The following is a 22,608-nucleotide window of genomic DNA, read 5'->3' on the forward strand; positions in this document are numbered from 1 at the left end:
TCAAGTAAGACGTGATATCTGAATTTATACGCATATTACGCATACCGGGGTATTAAGTATTCGTGAACGGCAGTTCTCGGCACTCCCACCAAACAGAAGTGTGAGTGAACAAGAATGAGAAATGAACAAAGTAGGTTGTGAACTACGGGGTAGAAATACAACAACAGGTTATATACTTACCTTAACGTGTTCCGCATACACGAGAGTCATACGAGTACAGGAGCTCAGGTTGTACACGGCTCGCCGGGCTAGGTTGCATAGGCATTGATGTCTCTCCTCGTTAGCCTTGAAGAGAGAGAGAGCTAAAGAAAGCTGAGCACCCGTAGCTGATCCTGGACTCTACCATGGACGCATAGGCCATTCGCTTCGACTGCAGAGAGAGGCACTTCTGATTTCTCCACAGCGCTCCTATAACCTGTCGAGACGTTTTACAGATATGCGTAACGTGGCTATTCCAAGTCAGGCGATCGTCTACAATCAAGCCTAGGTATTTGGTCTGTGACACAATAGGGAGCACAGTGCCATCGCATATCACAGGCGGCAAGGGATCAAGGGAGCTCCGAGGAGCAATGTGTGGAATATTGCATGCTTGTCAGATATTGCATGCTTGTTAGAGATTGCATGCTTGTTAGAGATTGCATGAATAAGAGTATTGTCACAAACTAATGGTTCGCACCAAGCATACATACCGTATTTCCACAAATAGTAGGCCGGTCTACTATTTTTTCAACCTCGTCCTAACCCGGCCTTATAATCGAGGACGGTCTTGTATTCGAGGACGGTCTTTTATTCTTTCAACCCAGTTTGACCCCCCGGTCTTCTATTTCTCGCCACACAGTTTTACCCCCGTTCTTCCATTTTCTTCTACACAGTTTAAGCACGGTCTTCTATTTTTTCCCACAGTTTGAGCACGGTCTTCTATTTTTGACACAAGAACAAAGACTCATTTAGTAGGCCCAGTCTTCTAATCGGAGAAGGTCTTTTATTTTTTCAATCGCCCCTGCCCCGGCCTTGTATACGAGGAAGGCGTTGTATACGAGGACGGCCTTTTATTTGCGGAAATACGGTACAAGCATACAAGCAATTGATTATACAGTCTTCTTTCTTCTTTCTTCTTTCTATCGTGTCTTCTAAGGTATTTTACTTACCTTTTGCGCCATGGGACGCCTACGACGTTCCCATGGTCTTCACGTACGACATACGGTTTTCTAGCGCTTTTTCCTGGAGCTTGTCTCCTCGTGTCGTTTCTGTTTCATTGGTTTTACGTTGTCTAAGGATAAGCAACAGTTTGAGTTTGAGTCTAAGAGAACCCAAGATGCGCTCGCGTTGAGCCAAAGCAGCCTTACAAGATAACCTTTTGTAAATTGGTCCTTCGAGCCGGATCGCCGGATTCGAACCAGAGAAGACTAGAGATGGCAGATAGTATTGGTCCGCAGCAGAAGATCACCAAGGCTAAGGCGAAGACGGAATATACTAATGTCCGCCGTGGGTTGCTGGTGTCCATCGTATCGGAAACCGTGAGTGTCGAGGAGATTAAATATGGGCTACTAATGCTCGAGAACAGGATGAACTCCGTGATGGAGGTTGTTTCAGAGCTGGCAGATATATGTTGCAAGAATCCTACTTATTTAGAGAGTTTGGCAAAGGAGACTGCAGAATTAGAGGTGTCGTACACTGAGACGGTGACGCAGGCCAGCACTACTTTAGCAAATATCAGCATGAGTAGATACAACAGTGCACACACAAGCGAAATCACGGGGTTGCGATACACCCGTCACCCAGAGAGAGAGTTCAGGCATATTTGGAATCCATTTCAGCTACAGACAAAATACGGACTGCACAGGAGCAGCTCCAGTGGAGTAGCAGTAGCATGCAAGAATTAGATACATCCAGCACGAGTCGTAGTGTACAGGCCAGTGGGCAGAGTGAACCCAGTACTAGTGGTAGTACCGTACACATTCCCGCATCGGATGCTAACACCGCAGCTACGGAGCTTGTGTTTGTAGGCCAGGATAGTGCATGCACGAATGTAGTCATGTCCATGCCTGATGTATCTGGTATCCCGTCAGCAGCTACAGGGGCCACAGGGCCAGCAGCGCGCGACCTCGACCGGAACAACGTCCCAGCAGAGCAGCGCAAGCAGCAACAACCAGGTGCCGGTGTTGGCGTGAGTACAGATTTGCGTCTGGCTGTGAGCAGTAGTGACACCGGTACCAACCCTCGACAGTCGTCAGTCTCGTCACCGTACGACGTCGGACGTCAACAGATCACGCAGAACACGACGAGCACGAGTACACCAGTCTCGAGTGCTGGTTACACCAACACAACACGAACAAACGACGATCGCACATTCACGATCACAGCTGCAACACCAACGCTGCAATACGGAACAACAACTACACCAACACAACAACACAGCCTCAGTTCAGCCCGTACACTAACTGCGAGTGGTACGTCGTTGAGAGTCAACACAACGAAATTTGCTCAGGGTTTCGGCACCGCGACTGACGCAGCGTCCGCTTATGGTGGTCCAGCAGCATCAGCATCAGCCTCTTTTGGAGCACATTCCCACCTGGCCCCGGCCTCTGCGAGTACGATCCCTACGGTAGCCGCTTGCCGCTCGACGTACTCGGAGTGCCACAATTACAAGCGGCCCAGAGTCAAACCCCGCAATGGACGCAGCCAGATACGGCAGCTAGCCAGTGGCCGCCGCCGTGTAGTACAACGCCTAATTTAGCTGGTTCGACACAGTGGTCACCAGTTCCACCTGCAGCAGTGTCGTCCAACAACGCCGCTTTTGGGGTACAGAGACTACAGACGCAGTACAATGTCAGTGGTTTGTACCCATCACCAGCTCTACCTCCACCAGTCAACGCCGTTTTTGGTGGATCGCCTGCACAGAATGGAAGTGCACTGTACCCAGGCCAACAATCAGCAGCCAATTATGGCCCTTATGGCGGAACCCCAAATGGGTATGGATTGACTGGACCAGTACCAGGATTCACACCTGGTCCTTCGCATGCACCGCAAGGCAATCCACCATCAGACGTTTACCGTCATTTAAATGGGAAGTTAAGGCAAAAATTAAAATTTCACCAGTTGTAGTCTTCGGGGTGCTGAGTCGAATGGTCTTGGTCCGAGAAAGCTGAGACGCTCCCTTCCTACTTGAATCCCAATCGAACTCGCGCACTTCCACCAAAACTGGGTGACTGCGCCCTACGAGATGGGGATTTGTATGCAAAATGTCACTAAAAGCGCCGTTTCGTTCTTATAAAAGCACGGATGACCGCGATTGGCCCATATGTTGTAGTCTTTTGGACGCTGAGTCGACTGGTTTTGGTCCGAAAAGGCTGCGATGCAGCGTTCGCCCCTAATTCCCAATCGAACATGGTTGAACAAGCGGTCACGTGCTCCTGCGTACACCAGTCACCTGGTCACCGTGCCTGCAGGGTACAACTTACAGCCTGTTTTGACCTTTTTTGGGTGCAGTCCTGTCACTCGAGTTGAACCTTGGTGTGAAAGTTGTCGCCTGCTGGCGTGGTGACCAGGTGATTTGGGCACCCAGGAGCACGTGACCGCTTCTTCAACCATGTTCGATTGGGAATAAAGGAGGAACGCTGCATCGCAGCCTTTTCGGACCAAAACCAGTCGACTCAGCGTCCAAAAGACTACAACATATGGGCCAATCGCGGTCATCCGTGCTTTTATAAGAACGAAATGGCGCTTTTAGTGACATTTTGCATACAAATCCCCATCTCGTAGGGCGCAGTCACCCAGTTTCGGTGGAAGTGCGCGGGTTCGATTGGGATTCAAGTAGGAAGGGAGCGTCTCAGCTTTCTCGGACCAAGACCATTCGACTCAGCACCCCGAAGACTACAACTGGTGAAATTTTAATTTTTGCCTTAACTTCCCCTTTAAGAAAGATCAAGATACCAACCTTTGACGGCGACAAAAAGCTATACGACACATGGCGTACGTCTTTCAACGTCTGCGTCGATCAACAGCCTCTGTCACCGGAGCTGAAGCTGTTGCAGCTCAGGCAATATCTGTCCGGTCCACCGTTGAAGACTGTTGAGACGTATGGTTACTCGGCAGCGGCCTACGCAGCAGCACTCCAGCGACTTGACCAAAAGTACGGAGGTGAGAAGCGCAAAACAGCCGTCCACATGTCCGCGCTCCAGGACATGCCAGCAATCCGTGAGCGTGGCACAGCCAAACAGCTTGAGCGTTTCGCAGATCTTGTGCAAGTCGCCAAGATTAACTTGATTGATGCTGGCCGTCAGAATGAGCTGTCGTACGGTACGTTCTGCACTCAGCTGCAGCAGAAGTTGAGCCAAGATCTGTTAACGGCGTACCACCGGTGGCGTTGCGATAACAATATTGTCGAGTCGGTCGACTCGCTATTGCAGTGGTTAGTACGGGAAGCAGATTTCCGCACGGAAGCAGAGGAGACCCTGCAGAGTGTCTCGCATAGCGTAGCAGCCACACGTCTGATGAGCAAGCCTGCCAAATCAGACATCTCCACAGCAGCAGCTCTTACCGTCACCTCATCGAGCGTAGAATGTGTGTTTTGCGGCAGCGGACACGAGTCCTCGCAATGTTCGTCCATCACAGACATCAAGCGCCGCAAGGAGCTGATACGCAAGAATGGTCGTTGCTTCATCTGCCTGAAGAAGAACCACATGGCTCGCGACTGCAAGTCCAGGCTGAGATGTAGCAAATGTGAGCATCGACATCATACGTCCATTTGCGAACCCAAGTCGTCAGAGCAGCCTGGGACTGGCGCGAAGACATCTCCGCCATCTAGACAATGCGGAAGTGGAAAATGGTCGAAGCCAGTGTTTTCGTCAACAACCGCAGCTACTGTCAGCGACAGCGGAGCTGTATTTCTACAAACTGCACAGACCTCGGTGGTCTCGTCTCAACGTCCAGAACGAAAAGTGCCTGTACGAGTAATGCTAGACGGTGGGAGCCAACGCTCGTACGCTACATCATCGGTACTGACTCAGCTGGATGTGCGCCGCTCCGGTCAAGAACGTGTAGTGATAAACGCGTTTGGCGGCGAACAGCCAAGCCCAAGCACACTCCGGGACGTGGTCGAACTGGACATTCAGTGCGTCGATGGCAACCGGATTCGTGTCAACTGCATCGTCGTTCCATCAGTCTGTGCACCCGTGCAAAATCAGCACACCGCAGATGTAGTCACAGCTTACGAGTCTCTACAGAATCTCAGTCTCGCCGACAACTGTGGCGGCTCAGCTAGTATCGACATTCTACTTGGCGCTGACGTTTATTGGCAGATCGTCACGGGCGACATCGTTCGTGTAGATGATGGGCCAACTGCTCTCGATACTCGCCTCGGGTGGGTTCTGTCCGGACCAACAGGCAGGTGTAATTCAGGCATCATCTCCACTAACGTCGCAACCGTTCACGCTTGCGATGTCGAACCATCTACCGTGCAAGATCCAGACAGCGCTTTGGTCCAGCTACTCCAGAAGTTCTGGCAGCTTGAATCTATCGGCGTCTTGCCTAATGAACCGGACACTCTGCAGCTGTTCCAACAGACCATCCGCTACGATGGGCAAAGGTACACGGTCAGGTTGCCATGGCGGGAGGATCATCGCGCGCTTCCAGACAATTACAGTCTGTCCGAGAAACGGCTGCAGTCAACACTCAAGAAACTGCAGAAGTCACCAGAAATTCTGAAGGAATACAATGCAGTAATTCAAGAGCAACTTCAGAAGGGCATCATCGAGGAGGTGCCAACTACAGAGCACGACGTGGTGGGCGAAGTACATTACCTGCCTCACCATCCTGTCATTCGGCAGGACAAGACCACTACGAAGGTTCGTGTGGTGTACGATGCCTCAGCCAAGGTGAAGACGCATCCGTCCCTGAACGACTGCATCCACACGGGACCACCGCTGCTCGAGCAGATCACCAGCATACTGCTCCGGTTCCGAACGCATGCGGTAGCCTTCACCGCAGACATAGAGAAGGCGTTCTTGATGGTTGGGATTGAGGCAGCCGACCGCAACGTCCTACGCTTCCTCTGGGTCGACAATCCCACAAGCGCTCAGCCGGTACTCAAGACGTACCGATTCACGCGTGTTGTCTTCGGTGTATCCGCTAGCCCATTCTTATTGAACGCTTCCCTGCAACACCATCTCGCCAAGTTTGATCCCGAGTTCACTACGAAGCTGCTGCAAAGTCTGTACGTGGACGATGTTGCGAGTGGCGGCAACAGCAATGCAAATGCGTTGGAATCGTTCAACCGTGCCAAGAATCACCTTGCAACAGGCGGATTCAACTTGCGCAAGTTTGTCTCCAACTCCGCTGAGTTGAATGAGATCGTCAATGGTACCGCAGCGACACCACTGTCGACTAACGGTCTGCCTACTGTCGCTGTGGATAACGACTCGTATGCCAAGACCATGTTGAACGGCTCATCCGCAGCCACCACCAAAGTTCTGGGCATTCCATGGGACAGGACATCTGACCGTCTTACGTTCAGCGTCGACGAGGTGTTCAGCACGACCAAGGTCGACTCGCCAGTGACTAAGCGCCAAGTCCTATCGGCGTCAGCCAAGATGTAAGACCCCCTCGGACTCTTGGCACCTATCACCATCACCCTCAAGGTATTTCACCAACAACTTTGCCAGTTGAAGATGGGCTGGGATGACCCATTGGAGGGAGAGTGTCTTGGCAAGTGGCAGACGATGATACGGGAATTGAAGGCCATGCCACCGGTCTCATTGCCACGGCACTACGCAACAGACGCGAACGGCAACATCACACGTGTCGAGCTACACGGTTTCTGTGACGCGTCCGAGAGAGCCTATGCAGCAGCCATCTACATTGTGTTCACGACGGAGGTGGGCACTTCAGTACAGCTAGTCGCTGCAAAGACTCGTGTTGCGCCGCTGAAGCAACAGACCATTCCCCGCCTCGAGTTGCTTTCAGCACTGGTATTGGCTCGCCTGATGGCATCAGTCTCCTCAACTTTGGCAGATCTGAAGATTGATCAGATTCACTGCTGGTCAGACTCCCAAGTGGCACTGGCATGGATAGCTGGAGTGGAGCAAACATGGAAGCAGTTTGTGGAGAGCCGGGTTACAGAGATCCGACGTCTCGTTCCGACGTCCTGCTGGAGCTACTGCCCAACAGCTTCGAACCCAGCTGACCTGCCGTCACGCGGAGTGAAGCCCAGTGAGCTCACTAGTATCATCTGGTACACTGGTCCGAAGTGGCTACACGAGCCACAACCCCGAGCAGAAGTCGACAGCGGCTCCGCAACATCGCAGTGTGAAAAAGTTGAGAGAGAGCGGAAGGCACCACCTACCACGGTCATGGCAGTCGGCGCTAGCCAGCAATCCGGTGCGCACCCCGGCGCCACGCTTCCGAAGAGAGATGCTGCCCGGTCAGCTGATAAAGCCAGACAGCAACTGATTAATGCCGGCTCCTTATAGAGCTGCAGCAGCAATATTCTGTGTTCGATGAGAGCATCCCGTTGCACCATGCTCTGTACTCTAGTAGCATCATGCTGTTGTAGGAACGAGTCAGGTACATGTAGTACACTAATTTCTAAGCTCTCATCTGGAGGGAGTGTGGAATATTGCATGCTTGTCAGATATTGCATGCTTGTTAGAGATTGCATGCTTGTTAGAGATTGCATGAATAAGAGTATTGTCACAAACTAATGGTTCGCACCAAGCATACATACAAGCATACAAGCAATTGATTATACAGTCTTCTTTCTTCTTTCTTCTTTCTTCTTTCTATCGTGTCTTCTAAGGTACAGTCAACTTCGCTTATAACGACATTCGGCGGGGCATCAAAAAAAGTGTCCTTATTCGCGAAGTGTCGTTATACCCGAAGTCTCATTATATGCATTACAGTTGGAAGGGACTTTGCTCTGGGCATGGAAATGCTGTCGTTATTCGCGAATTGTCGTTATATCCGCAGTCGTTATTAGCGAAGTTGACTGTATTTTACTTACCTTTTGCGCCATGGGACGCCTACGACGTTCCCATGGTCTTCACGTACGACATACGGTTTTCTAGCGCTTTTTCCTGGAGCTTGTCTCCTCGTGTCGTTTCTGTTTCATTGGTTTTACGTTGTCTAAGGATAAGCAACAGTTTGAGTTTGAGTCTAAGAGAACCCAAGATGCGCTCGCGTTGAGCCAAAGCAGCCTTACAAGATAACCTTTTGTAAACAATGTGCAACACACAGGTCTTTGGTGGTGTTGAGGCTGAAACCCCGTCCATTGAGCTAGACGGCGAGACGCTTCAGTCCAGCACGATTATAATAGTGAAGATATCTTCTAATTTGTCAGCGATACATCACTCAGATACATTATGTAGACATTTAGAAGAAAAAGAGAAAAAGCCCTGTCCTGCCAGTTAGGTGGACAATAATAAAACACCAACAATACATTACGAAATGAGTTGATTGAAATATCAAGCAATAGCCTACTGGGACCAGGCGCCCCCGGATATGCCTTAGCCACCAAGACCTGGATGGCGTCGCCCAATTCAGTCAGGGTCTCACCTGCCCGGCGTTTCCGAGCCTGAAGCTCAGTTTAGCGGAGCAACTCCTATACCCGTGTCACCAAATCGAGCATGCAGGGCAGTCTCGATCTCCTCGCGATCCTCCCGCTGCGTGTCTGTCAAGGACTGCAACATGAGGGCCGCACTGCCAGTGAGGCTCTTACACAACACAACACGTGCCATTAACTCTAACCTCTCCCGGGAGGCAGCATCAACCGGGTTATGGGTTTGGGCAACCGGGACATAATTATTGGCCTGCAAACATAATCTTAAATCGTTCAGGAAGGCCTGGAGATCCTCCCCCGAGGAACCACCGAACGGCTACGGCATCAGCCATCTTCCAGGCGCTTCTACTGTAACCTTAGACATGAGGCCACAACTACTCCAGGTAACGAAACACGGAGGAAAAAAAACTAACCCCGGAGGGACCAGGGACCCAGAGCAGGACTACGCATGACACAAGCAGGCCAAAACTAAACAAATGTCACAATACTGGATTTACAAACTAATGCCCCAACAATGCCTACCAGTAAACTAAAAGCTGCAGCTCTGGCTTACCTGAATTGCCTCGATGGCGGCCAGCACGGACGCGCGCGCGCGCGCGCGCGCGAAGGAGACGTGCCGAGACATGAACCACACGGGGATCGCCAAAGAAATCAGGAGCCAGGTGAAGAAAAAAAAAGAAGCCGGAAAGACTGCGGACAACAGGACGATCGCAGGGTCGTGGGGACGATGCCACTAGCCGGGTGCCAATTGTCGTCGGGGTGTTTAGTTCCAGACGATAGGCCCTTCCGATTACTCTCTCATATCACATGCACCACACTCAAAGGACTGATTATTTGGTTTCACTCCAAAGAGACTCTCAAGAAGAAGGCAAAGAACAACAACAAGAATGCGTACAAATGCACGCATGCGCAACCTGCACAGTCCGCGCAGGCACGGACAACACCACGATTGACATCTGTACTATTATAATCTATTTGAATGTGTCATGACCCAAATTCGGCTCGTCGTGAAAGCGACCACGCATTGAGTTCAGCAGCCAAAAGCTGGGCTCCAAGAAACATCTAGAGCTCGGTAAGCACCATGATTAGTCCTGCGAAGGATTTGGCACTTTCGTTAGTTGAGCAATCATGTCTTAAAACTCGTGGCCTAGAGCCACAAAGTGAGGTCGTACGTTGGCCACACCTTCCGTACAAGTCGTCAGCATTGTACGTGTCACGTCCTGGACGAAACTCTCGCGGTTTGACAGGTCCTGTGACTGCAGGATCTGTGTAGTGCGCAGCTCTGTGTTTGAGCTGTCACAATCTATACTATCACGTGGTTTGGCCAGTGTCTTGTCCCACGTGTTGAGCATGTAGGTTGAGCGGCACGCGCTGTTCCGCGTAGGTGTCATGCTTTTTAGGCGTGATATCCCACGTTGGTGTCATGTCTCTTGGACATGACACATCGTATGATTCACCGCCGGAACCTGGTCAGGTAGGTTCTCGCGTGGAATGTTTTAGGAATGTTCCAGGAAGTTCTTGACTTCCTGGAAATGTACGCTCTACAGTCTGTTTCAAAAAGATTAGCAATCAAGTTTGGGTCTTAAAAAGTATGAAGATAAGGGAAATTGGACAACAAAGTACATACAATGGCTTGTTAGGGCACGGTAAATTGTTCTGTGAAGGTTTCGGAACAATTGGACCAACCGTTAAGGAGTTAGAATTTCGGCCAGGTTTCTGGCCTTTTCCCATGGTTTATAATTTGCCCTGGAAGCCAGTATCGATTTGTTATCAAAACCCACGATTTATCCCTTCCTTTTTGGCCTTGTGGTTATGAATGCTGTCTGCTGACCATGAAGTTGTGAGTTCAAATCCCAACAAATCTTCAAGTCAAACATTTTTTCTTCATGTTTTCATTGTTTTGGTGATCACGCTGGTACAAGACAAAGAAGGTGGCTGCGCCAAACGACTTGTTGTTGGAGCTCGCGTTTCCTGCCGAACTGACTGACACTTGACTGGCTCACGCCATGTGAAGTTGTGAACACACAACACTGAAACCGTGTGAGTGAACACGGAAGTCATTGCGCTGTAGCTACGTGTTGTTCAATACACCGGTACATCGATCGATCGATTTCTGTTTGAGAATTATTTTAGTATCTAGATCGCCAATTTATTTGAATTTAGGAGTCAACGCCGTCTTCTATCAGCTTTCACAGGCGTCTGCTTTTCTCAAAATGTCGTTGAAGTCACACGGATACCTTTGCCACATCAAGGCCATAGCCAGCAATCGCATGTCATCACGTACATTGAAAATCAACATAATTTTGCGAATCGACCTTTTTTTCAGGATCACTTTTCAACGAGGACGAAGCAAAGTCGGCCGAACGAAGACTAGAGGAAGAAAATCACCCTCTCCACTTCACCATCACGATACTGACATAGATACGAGATGAAACAACTAAAAAATCCACAAGAAAACTGTACGGCCATCATCGCGCTGACTTTGGTCTGACTTTGGTCTGAGAATTTCTATCACGATCAAAAATGTACGAGGAGCACTCAAAAATAAGCCACAGACGTACCTTTATCGCTCTCTACTCCTTTTTCAAGGCACAAAAGTCGACTCTCCACTTTCAAACCAGGAACCAGACATACCAGTGGTCCTTTTCAGCTGCTCCACGAGCACAGGAAATGTTCACCAAGGGGCGCAGAGCAGCATCCATTCCAGAAAAAGAACTAAAATACGAGTGAGACTGCATGCCTGAGTACATGAGTACATGTATGAGTACATGCAGAAAATAGTCAATTTCAGCGTTTCTGCTCCAAACAACAACTAGCTTCGACTAGAAACAAAGATTACACCAAAGGATCAACCAACAACCATTTTCTGCAGTTTTTTTGCAGATGGCTTCCTTGTGCTTGGCCCAGCACGCCAAAAATCACACCTCGGAGGAGTACAAAAATTACAACTCTCAGATGTCCTCGATTGCTGGCCATGCTTGGGAATGAGTCTGTGTCGATGCCGTTTTCGTCACATCGTGAGAGTAAATTGCATCCGCGGCAGCTCAAAGAATCTATTTGGTCACAAAACGAATTGGGACGCATCCCGCTCGTCAAAAGTTACCACACTTTCGACATGTCCTCGACCAGCTCCTCTCGGACTCCATATCGATACGAGGAAGAACTCGTTTGTTGTAAACCAGACGAACATGTACGAGTACCGACGTCAGTGAGTTGTCATTTGTCATGCTTTCGCGCGGAATATTTCTTCGAGTTCACAGTGAGTTTTTCCAGGCAGCGCTCGAGCGCTCATACGGTAAGACGGCAAACTCCTCGGGCGATCGCCAGGATTGCTAATCTTTTTGAAACTGACTGTAGGCTTCATGCAAAATCATGTGACTGAGAAGTCCTATTGATTTCCATGATCCCTTTCGCGCTTCGTGCAAGACACGAAGGGCCGTGCGCAAAAGAATGAGAACTGAGTGCAGAAGAATGAGAACTGAGTGCAGAAGAATGAGAGCTGAGTGCAGAAGAATGAGAGCTGAGTGCAGAAGAATGAGAGCTGAGTGCAGAAGAATGAGAGGCGTGCGCAAAAGAGCGGGGAACCGCGCGCAAAATGAAGGCGCAAAAGGAAGGCGTGGCAAGCGCGGTACAGCGACGCGGCGGTGACCCGCGAAGGGCCCGCCGGTGAAGTTCCCGGAAAGGGGACGCGGATACGGCACAACATCCCGCTGGAGTTGCGCTGTTCTATCACGGCGGGTGAGCGGGCTCCCCGACGTGATCCATATAATTCAAAGATTTCCGCGGAGACGTAGGTGAGCGGGCTCCCTACGTCCCGATCCGGCCTTTTGCTCCGCTTGTGCTTTTTATTCATTGTCGTTTCCGTTGTTTGAACTATTGATCTTTTTGCTGTTTTCTTGCCATGCCTGCGTTGTATAACCTGTATTTATCGCCGCCTTCCCAGAACCATCACGCCGTGCTTTGCACGAACTTCTCTATCTCTTCATCATGTGCATAAAAGAACAATGTCACCTCATAACTCTACACAACTAACTCTCTCCCGGACTTGAGTAATAGACTGAGACTCTCAGACCCTCTACCTGTTGTCTTCGCTTCGTGTGTGAATCAAGGTGAGCAGAACACTAAGTTGGGTCGTCGACAATATTGGTCGACCGCCTGGTGGTTGGATTTGGTTGGGTTGTGAGCGATCATGACAGGCAACGAACCTCGCAGGGATGCGACATTTGGTGCTGTGACCAGGATCCCAACGTCTGTGCTCTCTGTTTGACCTGGTTGTTACAGATGCCACCCAAACGGAACAACCCGCCCGCAGATAGTCTACGTGAGCTGCACGAGGCGCTCGGGCAGTCGGCCGCCGCTCTTGAGGCCATGCGACAATTTAATTCGGCAAGGGTGATCCGCCGCTTGCAGCAAGGGCTAACTCAGCTGCATTCAGCAATCAGGTCGCTCAACGCGGCAGTAGAGCCATCGCGAAGCGCATCGCCAGGCCCAGGAACTCACCGGCAGAGGGATGGTGCACGGTCCCCGGGGCCCTCTCCCAAACGGCCCTGCCGTGGGGAAGAGGGGGTCCCCAGGACCGGTCGGACCAACAGCGCCGCGCGTCCACGCTCGGTGTTGGCGGCGACAACGTCGGGACGGCCGCCGGCCAAACCGGCTCAGCATCCCAGCAAAGACCGGCATACGAAGGCCACCGTGGCCGCAGCGGGAGAGGCGGCCCCAAAGCCGCCTCCTCCTGCTGTCGCGGCGGAGCGCGAAGAGCCACTGAGAAGAAGAGAAGCGGAACTGGCGACGGCCAAGGCTGAAGCCTTGTTCGAGGCATACCTGAAAGTGGCGGAGGAGAAGATGATGGAGGATTGATTCTCATTATTTCACCCTCATAATATCAATCCTGAACCGTGGCCAGATGGCACAAAAATCAAACTGCTCGTGTTCTGTGGGTGTGCTAAAAGACAAAGAAGTTTTTACTTCCGTGGTCTTGTGGAAAATAGCATGCAGGGACATCAGGGGTTGAGGCGGGAATCCTTTGGGCAGCTGCATAATATTCGAATGCATATATGGGTGGCAGTGATAATAACACAGCAGAGAGGCGGGTAGGGAGTGAAATGGTATACAACAAGTTACGCTCAGGCCAGACTTGTAGGAGACAGTCTAGTCTGTACGGGACGGAGTTAGTGTAGTCTCTACATATGATTTTTGCACGCGTGCGCGGCCTAAAAAGCACGTGCGCCAGCAGGAAGATGGAACTAGACCGTAGTACACGCACGGAAAGCGTGTGATAGGGTGGCTGAGCCAGGAAACTGTCGGCAGCCCCGGAACCAAATAGGGCTCAAGTACTAGTGCGTACCTGTACTTCTGACCTAAGCGCCAGCTCGGCGGTAGCGCGGTGATTCGTGACCACCACTACTGGCGCACGGAGAATCCTAAATACAGCAGGGTGACTGTACCCCGCACGCAGAGGTGCGAAAACGGCCCAGCTCAGGCGCGGCCGTTCCGCATGCACGTGTAAAAACTTCGGGTCCATTAGTTCAATCTGATGGGGGGGGGGGGTCCCGAGGCCAGTGCAGTGTGCCATAAGAAGCTTTCGCCGCAGTGCGAAGTCCGCGACACAGCCGGTGGTTGTGAGCACGTCGACTTGCGCCGATTCCAGTACGCGTACATAAATAAGGGACTGCGGTCCACCAGCATGTATGCGTGACGCGACGTCTGGGACGACATCGATAACGGGTTTTGGAGCAAGCCATACCAGGCTCCTCCAAAGAACGAGGAGATAACAGCTAGTTTTCGACAACTAGCCTTATGCCACGTAGGCCGACGCCGACGGCGCAGCACGGGTCACCATGGTGACGCGCAATCTTAGGCCACGTCAGCTAGGTCTGGGTGCGTGCTCGACGCTGATTGGTCGAATATCCTGCTGGAGGGGAATAAAAGGAGGTGCCGAGGACAGAATTCGCTCAGTTGTCTTCAGCCCTCCTGAAGATCGCGACAAGCTCTGAGCAAGCTAGTGGCCATCTTCTTGGTTGTCAGAAAACTTCTTGAAGCAGTGCTTTAAGTTTGTCTTGTTCCTGAGGTCTTGGTTCTGAAAATGAATCAACGCCAGAACCCTGCTGCAGCCGCTCCGCCGGCCCCAGCACAACATGCCGTGCGAACGGCTGTGATGCCGGAAGCATTTAACGGTACAGGAGATTGGGTGGAGTACCTAGAGTACTTCAACCAGTGTGCAGCCGTGAATGGCTGGAACAATGCGCAGCGCGCACAATTCTTAGCGGTACGGCTGCGAGACGCCGCACAGAAATTTCTCGCCTCAATTCCGGCCGCACGTCGGGCGGACTGGGACGATCTGGTGGCAGATCTCAACGATAGGTTTGCACCGGCCGGCATAGCGCGGCAGTACAAATCTATGTTTAGAAATCGGCGACGACGCGGCAATGAAGATTTCGGTCGCCTCGCGGACGAATTACGACAGCTGGTAGGGCGGGCATATCCACTTATGCCCGGACCTGTCTAGGAGGAACTGGTTCGGGACCAGTTCATCGATGCAGTTACGCCTAACGCCCTGCGCTTGCGTCTGCAAGAGAATGCACCAGGCACGATCCAGGCGGCGGTTTCTATGGCTAACGACCTGGAACGGGTTTGGCAGAAGGAAGACGCTGAGAAGTCTTCTCGACTACCCCGCACCTTTGAATTAGGTCCGGAGCAGTTGGTTACCGCAGCAGTGAAGCCAAGGGGCCTGAGTCCCGAGGTAGAAGCCTTAACCAAGGTCGTAGCACGGTTGGCCGAACAAGTGGTGCATAGCCTCCAGGTTCAACAAACCGTCCAGCCACCACCAGGGGCATGTTGGACATGTGGCCGCATGGATCACTTCCGCTCCACCTGCCCCGAATTGAATCAGAGGCCACGGGCCCCTGCGGCACGTGGGCCTGGACCCCGTTATCAATCCCGTCCTCGACGGGAGGGAAACGGGTAGTGACCGGAGACGGGGACCAAGTCTCCGGTCAGGATTATGACGGAGGTCCAATCCCGAGCATCAAGGTACCTACCTACTAAATTCTACTGGCACCAAATGAAACGTGATGTAGTGGATTGGGTGGGTACTGTAAAAGCAGAAATTTTCGGTGGTGTTTTATTTTCGGTAACTTCGGTGCCGACAAGTTTTACCGAAAATAAAAAGCACCGAAATTTTCGGTACAACCGATACTGTATACATGTAGTACTAGTACACTTACCTGGAGAACGGGTTTTACCGAAAATTTCCCTCTACCGAACCGCCGATTTTGGCGAATACCGAAAATATTACACCACCGAAAATTTCTGCTTTTACAGTACTTGTGGGTCGTGCTCTAGAAGGTCTAGACCAGTCGGTCGTGGACATGGAGCACCCTTGCAGGTCACCTGGAATGGTTACCCGTTTGAACGGATCGCCATGGATTTGATTCCAGGGCTTCCGGAAACAGCAAGTGGCAATAAGCATATCCTAGTGGTTATTGACTACTTTACTAAGTGGGTTGAGGCGCATCCATAACCAACAATGGATGCCCTGAGTATTGCCTCTGTATTCGTGGGTGAGTTTGTGTCCCGTTTTGGGGCACCCGAAAGCTTACACACTGATCAGGGTCGCAACTTTGATTCAAAGTTGTTCAAAGATGTGTGCACTCTTCTTGGCATCAAGAAGACATGTACTACTGCGTATCACCCTGCGGGGGATGGGCTTGTTGAACGGTTCAACCAAACGCTCGAGCGTCTGCTCTCGCATTGCGTTGACCAAAATCAGAGGAATTGGGATGTGCAGTTGCCGGCAGTGCTAATGGCATACCGCGCCACTGAGCAATCCAGTACCGGGTACACACCAGCGTATCTCCTGTTTGGGCGCGAACTGTGTTTGCCGCAGGACGTCGCGTACGGCCTTCCTCGTGCTGAGGGGGTTACTGAGCCAGCGCACGCAAAGAGTTTGCGTGAGCGTTTGGCTGAGGCACATGCTACGGTGCGTGATAGGCTCCGTGCTGTACACCAGCACCAAGCTGATCTGTATGATGCAGGTGCAAAACCAGTTTCTTTTGAAATTGGCGATTTAGTCTGGCTTTTGGTTCCCGCAGCACCTGTAGGCACTGCTCCTAAGCTAGCTAAATTGTGGAAGGGCCCTTTTACAATTGTGAATAGGCTCTCTCAGGTCGTGTACCGTATCCGAGACACCGCCGGGGCAGCTAAGCTGCAGATTGTGCATGTAAACCGGTTGAAGAGATGCCGTGTGAGGCCTGACCATCTGCTTCCAGCAGTAGGAGAGGATGTCACGGACTCAACCGATTTGCAGCCACTAACGACGGCAGATGATTCTGCCGGCTCTGGGTCGTATGAGCCTGATGCTACCGATGAGTTGTATTCGGCCGATGACGACGGTATTCGTGCCGAAACCTATGGTGGACTGGATGTGCCTCCGGCAGCTCCAGTTGACTTGCCCGATGCACCCGTCGCGGCACCTGGGGGACGACCTGTCCGAGACAGGCAGCCGCCGCGGTATCTCGCTGACTATCATGTTGGTTGAGTACAATCACGGGGACGTGATTCTTTAATGGCGGGGGAAATGTCACGTCCTGGACGCGACTCTCGCGGTTTGACAGGTCCTGTGACAGCAGGATCTGTGTAGTGCGCAGCTCTGTGTTTGAGCTGTCACAATCTATACTATCACGTGGTTTGGCCAGTGTCTTGTCCCACGTGTTGAGCATGTAGGTTGAGCGGCACGCGCTGTTCCGCGTAGGTGTCATGCTTTTTAGGCGTGATATCCCACGTTGGTGTCATGTCTCTTGGACATGACACATCGTATGATTCACCGCCGGACCCTGGTCAGGTAGGTTCTCGCGTGGAATGTTCTAGGAATGTTCCAGGAAGTTCTTGACTTCCTGGAAATGTACGCTCTAGGCTTCATGCAAAATCATGTGACTGAGAAGTCCTATTGATTTCCATGATCCCTTTCGCGCTTCGTGCAAGACACGAAGGGCCGTGCGCAAAAGAATGAGAACTGAGTGCAGAAGAATGAGAGCTGAGTGCAGAAGAATGAGAGCTGAGTGCAGAAGAATGAGAGGCGTGCACAAAAGAGCGGGGAACCGCGCGCAAAATGAAGGCGCAAAAGGAAGGCGTGGCAAGCGCGGTACAGCGACGCCGCGGTGACCCGCGAAGGGCCCGCCGGTGAAGTTCCCGGAAAGGGGACGCAGATACGGCACAACATCCCGCCAGAGTTACGCTGTTCTATCACGTCGGGTGAGCGGGCTCCCCGACGTGATCCATATAATTCAAAGATTTCCGCGGAGACGTAGGTGAGCGGGCTCCCTACGTCCCGATCCGTCCTTTTGCTCCGTTTGTGCTTTTTATTCATTGTCGTTTCCGTTGTTTGAACTATTGATCTTTTGCTGTTTTCTTGCCATGCCTGCGTTGTAAAACCTGTATTTATCGCCGCCTTCCCAGAACCATCACGCCGTGCTTTGCACGAACTTCTCTATCTCTTCATCATGTGCATAAAAGAACAATGTCACATCATAACTCTACACAACTAACTCTCTCCCGGACTTGAGTAATAGACTGAGACTCTCAGACCCTCTACCTGTTGTCTTCGCTTCGTGTGTGAATCAAGGTGAGCAGAACACTAAGTTGGGTCGTCGACAATATTGGTCGACCGCCTGGCGGTTGGATTTGGTTGGGTTGTGAGCGATCATGACAGGCAGCGGACCTCACAGGGATGCGACATACGCGCTACACTGAAGAGCTTGAGGGGGGCGCGCTTAGTCCTGCAAGGGAGCTGATACCCTTGTTAGTCGAGCAAGAATGGCACCTCTTCTCGCGTCATCCGACATAAAGAGTCCTGCAGTGCTCCCCGCACTGCGGACTCCGTATCCCTTTTTGGGAGAGGACCCGGTTTGGCCGCACGGCACCCTACGGGGAGATGAGAGGGAAGGGCCTACGGGCATGAGATGAAGGCGGCGCCCAGCCGAAGGCAACTCACCCAGATGCAGAAGGCGTCCTCCCGGCTGCCGTCCGCCGAAGGGAGTTCATGCGTTCCAAGAGAGGCGGCGCACGAAGACGCCTCAGAACTCAATTTGAATTACTTTCACATGGGTGAGCGAGCTCCCCGGAATAACACTTCCATATATTCACTATCTACTTATCATATGGGCCGCGATCAGCTAAAACATGTCTTTGGGGTCTCGTAAAAAAGTTGAGAAATGACGAAATGAAAAGAAATGTTTTTTTCGAGCGCGTTCACTCTGCGCTTCATGCATGATGTGGCGATCATCTTCTCAAATTTTGTTCAAACACTTGTTTGGCGGTCTTGTTCAAGTAGCTTGCAAGCAAAGACTGACAATGTTCGTATCTAGTGACACTAGAGCAGCTCGCAGGGCCAGACGATCGCTGTGCATGGCCCAGGTTTGGTCAGGTGTCAGCAAGTCCGTGGCGGCGGGTCTGCAGAGCGACGCTGACAATTTGTTGGGATCTCAGTGATGTTGATGTTGACAGCGAAGCTGAATCGTCCCCGTCGCCTTCAGTAGCGAAGAGGCGCAAGTTGTGGGCGAGTACATTAGGTGGCGAACTGCCTGACGACGTTACTTGCCATTCAGCTCTCATTTTTAGATATTCTGCACGTAGTACTCTCTCCAGCGTCTGTGGCACTCGTGAGCTCCACTTTCACTTGAATTGATAGGCGGCGTTTTGCTCGAATACGAAGCCTCACTGCGGAGCTGGCAATCGCGGCAGAGGTGACCAAGCTGGCCACAACCAAAACAGCGTGGACCTCGTCACCATTGGTCAGGAGCCGGTCTCTCGCGCTTCTCACAGAGGGTTTCGAGCAGCCTGGTTTGAGTTGCACATGGCTTCTCCAAGCCGTTATTTCAGGTGCGGCCAACGCAACGAACCACCCTGGGGCCTAATAATTACAACTTGGAGGAGAGGGCAACTTTGTCTAACAGTTGTTGTTGTTTCTTTTAGAACAAAGAGGAAGAAATGTTTCATGCGCATGCGTATAACTAGTGAGAGAGCTGACGTCATGCAGCGAGGTCGCTACAGGTTAAACTTGTCCTGCGTCTTCAGGACGACTGCTTTTTGAACGGCGTTCAGTAGAGTTTGTGGCTCGTGGTCCCCCACACGACGGCGCATGTCGGAAGAAAAAGCGTCGAGAAAAGCACGAACGCACATGGTGTTGAATTGGACCAGGCGCCCCCGGATACGCCTTGGCCACCAAGACCTGGATGGCGTGGATCTGAGAAGTGGAGCTAGGCTGACTCAGTTGTTTGCGTGTGTATATGTGTGTGTGTGTCTGTATGTGTGTCGGTATGTGTGTCTGTGTGTGTTTGTGTCTGTGTGTGAGAGAGTTGCATGGTTGCACGCCTGTGTTCTTGTTTTAACCATACAGCTGGCAGTGACCTGCTGACCACTTCACTTGGCTACGTGGCGGCACGGTAAGTCCATATCAGTTGCCACGATGACCCTGTTTTTGAATGCCTGCCCATTTGCTGTGAGCCTCTTGTTTTCAAGGCACCGTAATATTCTGGCTCAGATCCACACCTTTTTTCACCGAATGTCAGACCAAAATTTCCGCTGCGGCATATACAGTAAAACCTGTAATGGCGACCACTCGGACATGGCGACCACTCGACCATGACGACCACTTTTCCTTGTCACGGACGCATTCACATTCAAAACACCTCGGATAAGGCGACCACTCGCTCAACGCGACCGGCGACCACCCACCCGCGACCGCGTTGCACAGTGCTAGCACATGTTAATGTATGCATTGCATGGTGCACCAGGCATGGTAGATCTACACATCAGTGCAGGAAGTGTAGATGTACATGGTGCATACACAACATTTGACAGGTCTGAGGACCCCATGCCCGGCCAGGCACATGAGTCGTGCGAGAGAGCAGAGTAGCATAGGTGTGTGCACTGTGATGCACTGATCAAAATGATGGATCACACGTGTGGATATGGTCACGTGACCCACTGGACCTGGATAAGAAGACCACCTGGCCACGGCGACCACTTTTTCTCGTCCCTGGAGGGGTCGCCTTAGACAGGTTTCACTGTATTATCACTTTTGTTCATTTCCATACGATCAAGTACAATGTAGAATATGACCAGTTTCTGCCAGTTAGCAACTGCAGTGCAACGTGTGTGTGTGTGTGTGTTTGTGTGTGTGTGTGTGTGTGTGTGTGTGTGTGTGTGTGTGTGTGTGTGTGTGTGTGGTGTGTGTGTGTGTGTGCGATTTCCAATCGAGAGGTTGCGGGTTCAATTCCCGACGATTATGGTCACACACGTCTTTCTTCTCTTTCTCGGACTCTTCCTGACTTTTCTTTCATTCTCCTGGGTGGTTACCAACAGCCAGTGTATGCCGGAGTATGTGGTGTGGGGTGTGTGCGTGTAGAAAAAAAAGAAAAAAGAAAAATAGGGATTCACTGGCCAGAAAAAGTCACTTCAAAAACAGCTGTGTGGTGGATACCAGGCTAAAAATAGTGGCGGTCAATTCATCAGCCTTGCAAGCTGTTGAATGGTGTAATCCCAGCACAAGTTGCTATGTCTAACATAGCTGTTCGCTATCATCGCTTCCGCGATGGGCATGTCTGAGGTCTGAGGTGTGTGTGTGTGTGTGTGTGTGTGTGTGTGTGTTCTCTGCTCTGGTGGAGGACGGTTGTACTTTTTCAGGCTCTTGTTTCTGGCCTCCGTCCGTGCTTGTTCTCGCCGTTGTGGACGGCCTGGGGTGTCCCCAGCCGTCCAGGCCAACAGTGCCTGAGGTGGGGTATTCACCGACAGGAGACTTGGTCGGATAGTTACGATGCCGACACTCTCCTCGTCGCCCCCACCTCAGAGTCCTTCGCGAGGCCTTGCAAGCCCGCGAGTGGAGCAAACTACCGCACGAAGACGGCAACTTGGAACGACTCTGAGCATTGGCTCATGGAATGTTTGCTCTGTTGTGGAGAGTGATGGACCAGTTCGAGCGGCCGCCGTGAGAGGAATCGTTTCCGACGATAAGAAAATCTTTCAAATAGTTGAACATCTTGACAATGTGTGTGTTCTCTGCTCTGGTGGAGGACGGTTGTACTTTTCCGGGCTCTTGTTTCTGGCCTCCGTCCGTGCTTGTTCTCGCCGTTGTGGACGGCCTGGGGTGTCCCCAGCCGTCCAGGCCAACAGTGCCTGAGGTGGGGTATTCACCGACAGGAGACTTGGTCGGATAGTTACGATGCCGACACTCTCCTCGTCGCCCCCACCTCGGAGTCCTTCGCGAGGCTTTGCAAGCCCGCGAGTGGAGCAAACTACCGCACGAAGACGACGACTTGGAACGACTCTGAGCGTTGGCTCATGGAATGTTCGCTCTGTTGTGGAGAGTGATGGACCAGTTCTAGCGGCAGCCGTGAGAGGAATCGTTTCCGATGATAAGCCAGATCCATAGCTGCTGGAGATGGCTCTCTCGAACATGGTCCCGCTCGTCGTTCTATATTGTCGGCCCCGTAAGGGGACACGTGACCGTAATGGCAGTGTTTACCAGGACCAGGTGTGTGTGTGTGTGTGTGTGTGTGTGTGTGTGCGTGTGTGTGTGTGTGTGTGTAAAAAGTCACTTCAAACAGCTGTGTGGTGGATACCAGGCTAAAAATAGTGGCGGTCAATTCATCAGCCTTGCAAGCTGGTGAATAGTGTAATCCCAGCACAAGTTGCTATGTCTAACATAGCTGTTTGCTGTCATCGCTTCCGCGATGGGCATGTCTGAGGTCTGAGGTGTGTGTGTGTGTGTGCATGTGTGCATGTGTGTTCATGCATGCGTCTGCGTGGCTGTGTGTTCATCTGCCGTAACTCCCTTAGACAGTATGTGCACTTAGAAGCTTGTCCGCACTGTTTTGTTTTTCAGCTCCTCATCGGCAGCATGGACGTTTGTGGAGCAGGTATGCATGCGTGTAGCGGAGTACCATGCAGGCCTGCTGGATCAACCCAGCGACGGTCTTGCTCTTGGACAAGCGTTCTCGGCTTTAAAAGCATTCAGACCAAGTAAGAGTGTATGTGTTGTAGATAGCTTTTCTCCACCT

At 51.6% G+C, this 22,608-nt stretch overlaps 1 protein-coding gene across 2 annotated transcripts in view; it reads left to right on the plus strand.

Annotated features, from left to right (window-relative positions):
- LOC135811756 (uncharacterized) overlaps window positions 1-22,608 on the plus strand; it is a gene marked incomplete at its 5' end in the record, with an annotated part of 55,441 nt that overhangs the window by 13,947 nt on the left and 18,886 nt on the right. For both annotated transcript variants that reach the window (XM_065325002.1, XM_065325001.1), the window contains 2 exon segments: window positions 19,947-19,992; window positions 22,434-22,570. In XM_065325002.1, the coding sequence (XP_065181074.1) occupies window positions 19,947-19,992; window positions 22,434-22,570 (183 nt within the window).

Source organism: Sycon ciliatum, chromosome 3 (assembly GCF_964019385.1).
Source record: "Sycon ciliatum chromosome 3, ocSycCili1.1, whole genome shotgun sequence".
Classification (NCBI taxonomy): Eukaryota; Metazoa; Porifera; class Calcarea; order Leucosolenida; family Sycettidae; genus Sycon; species Sycon ciliatum.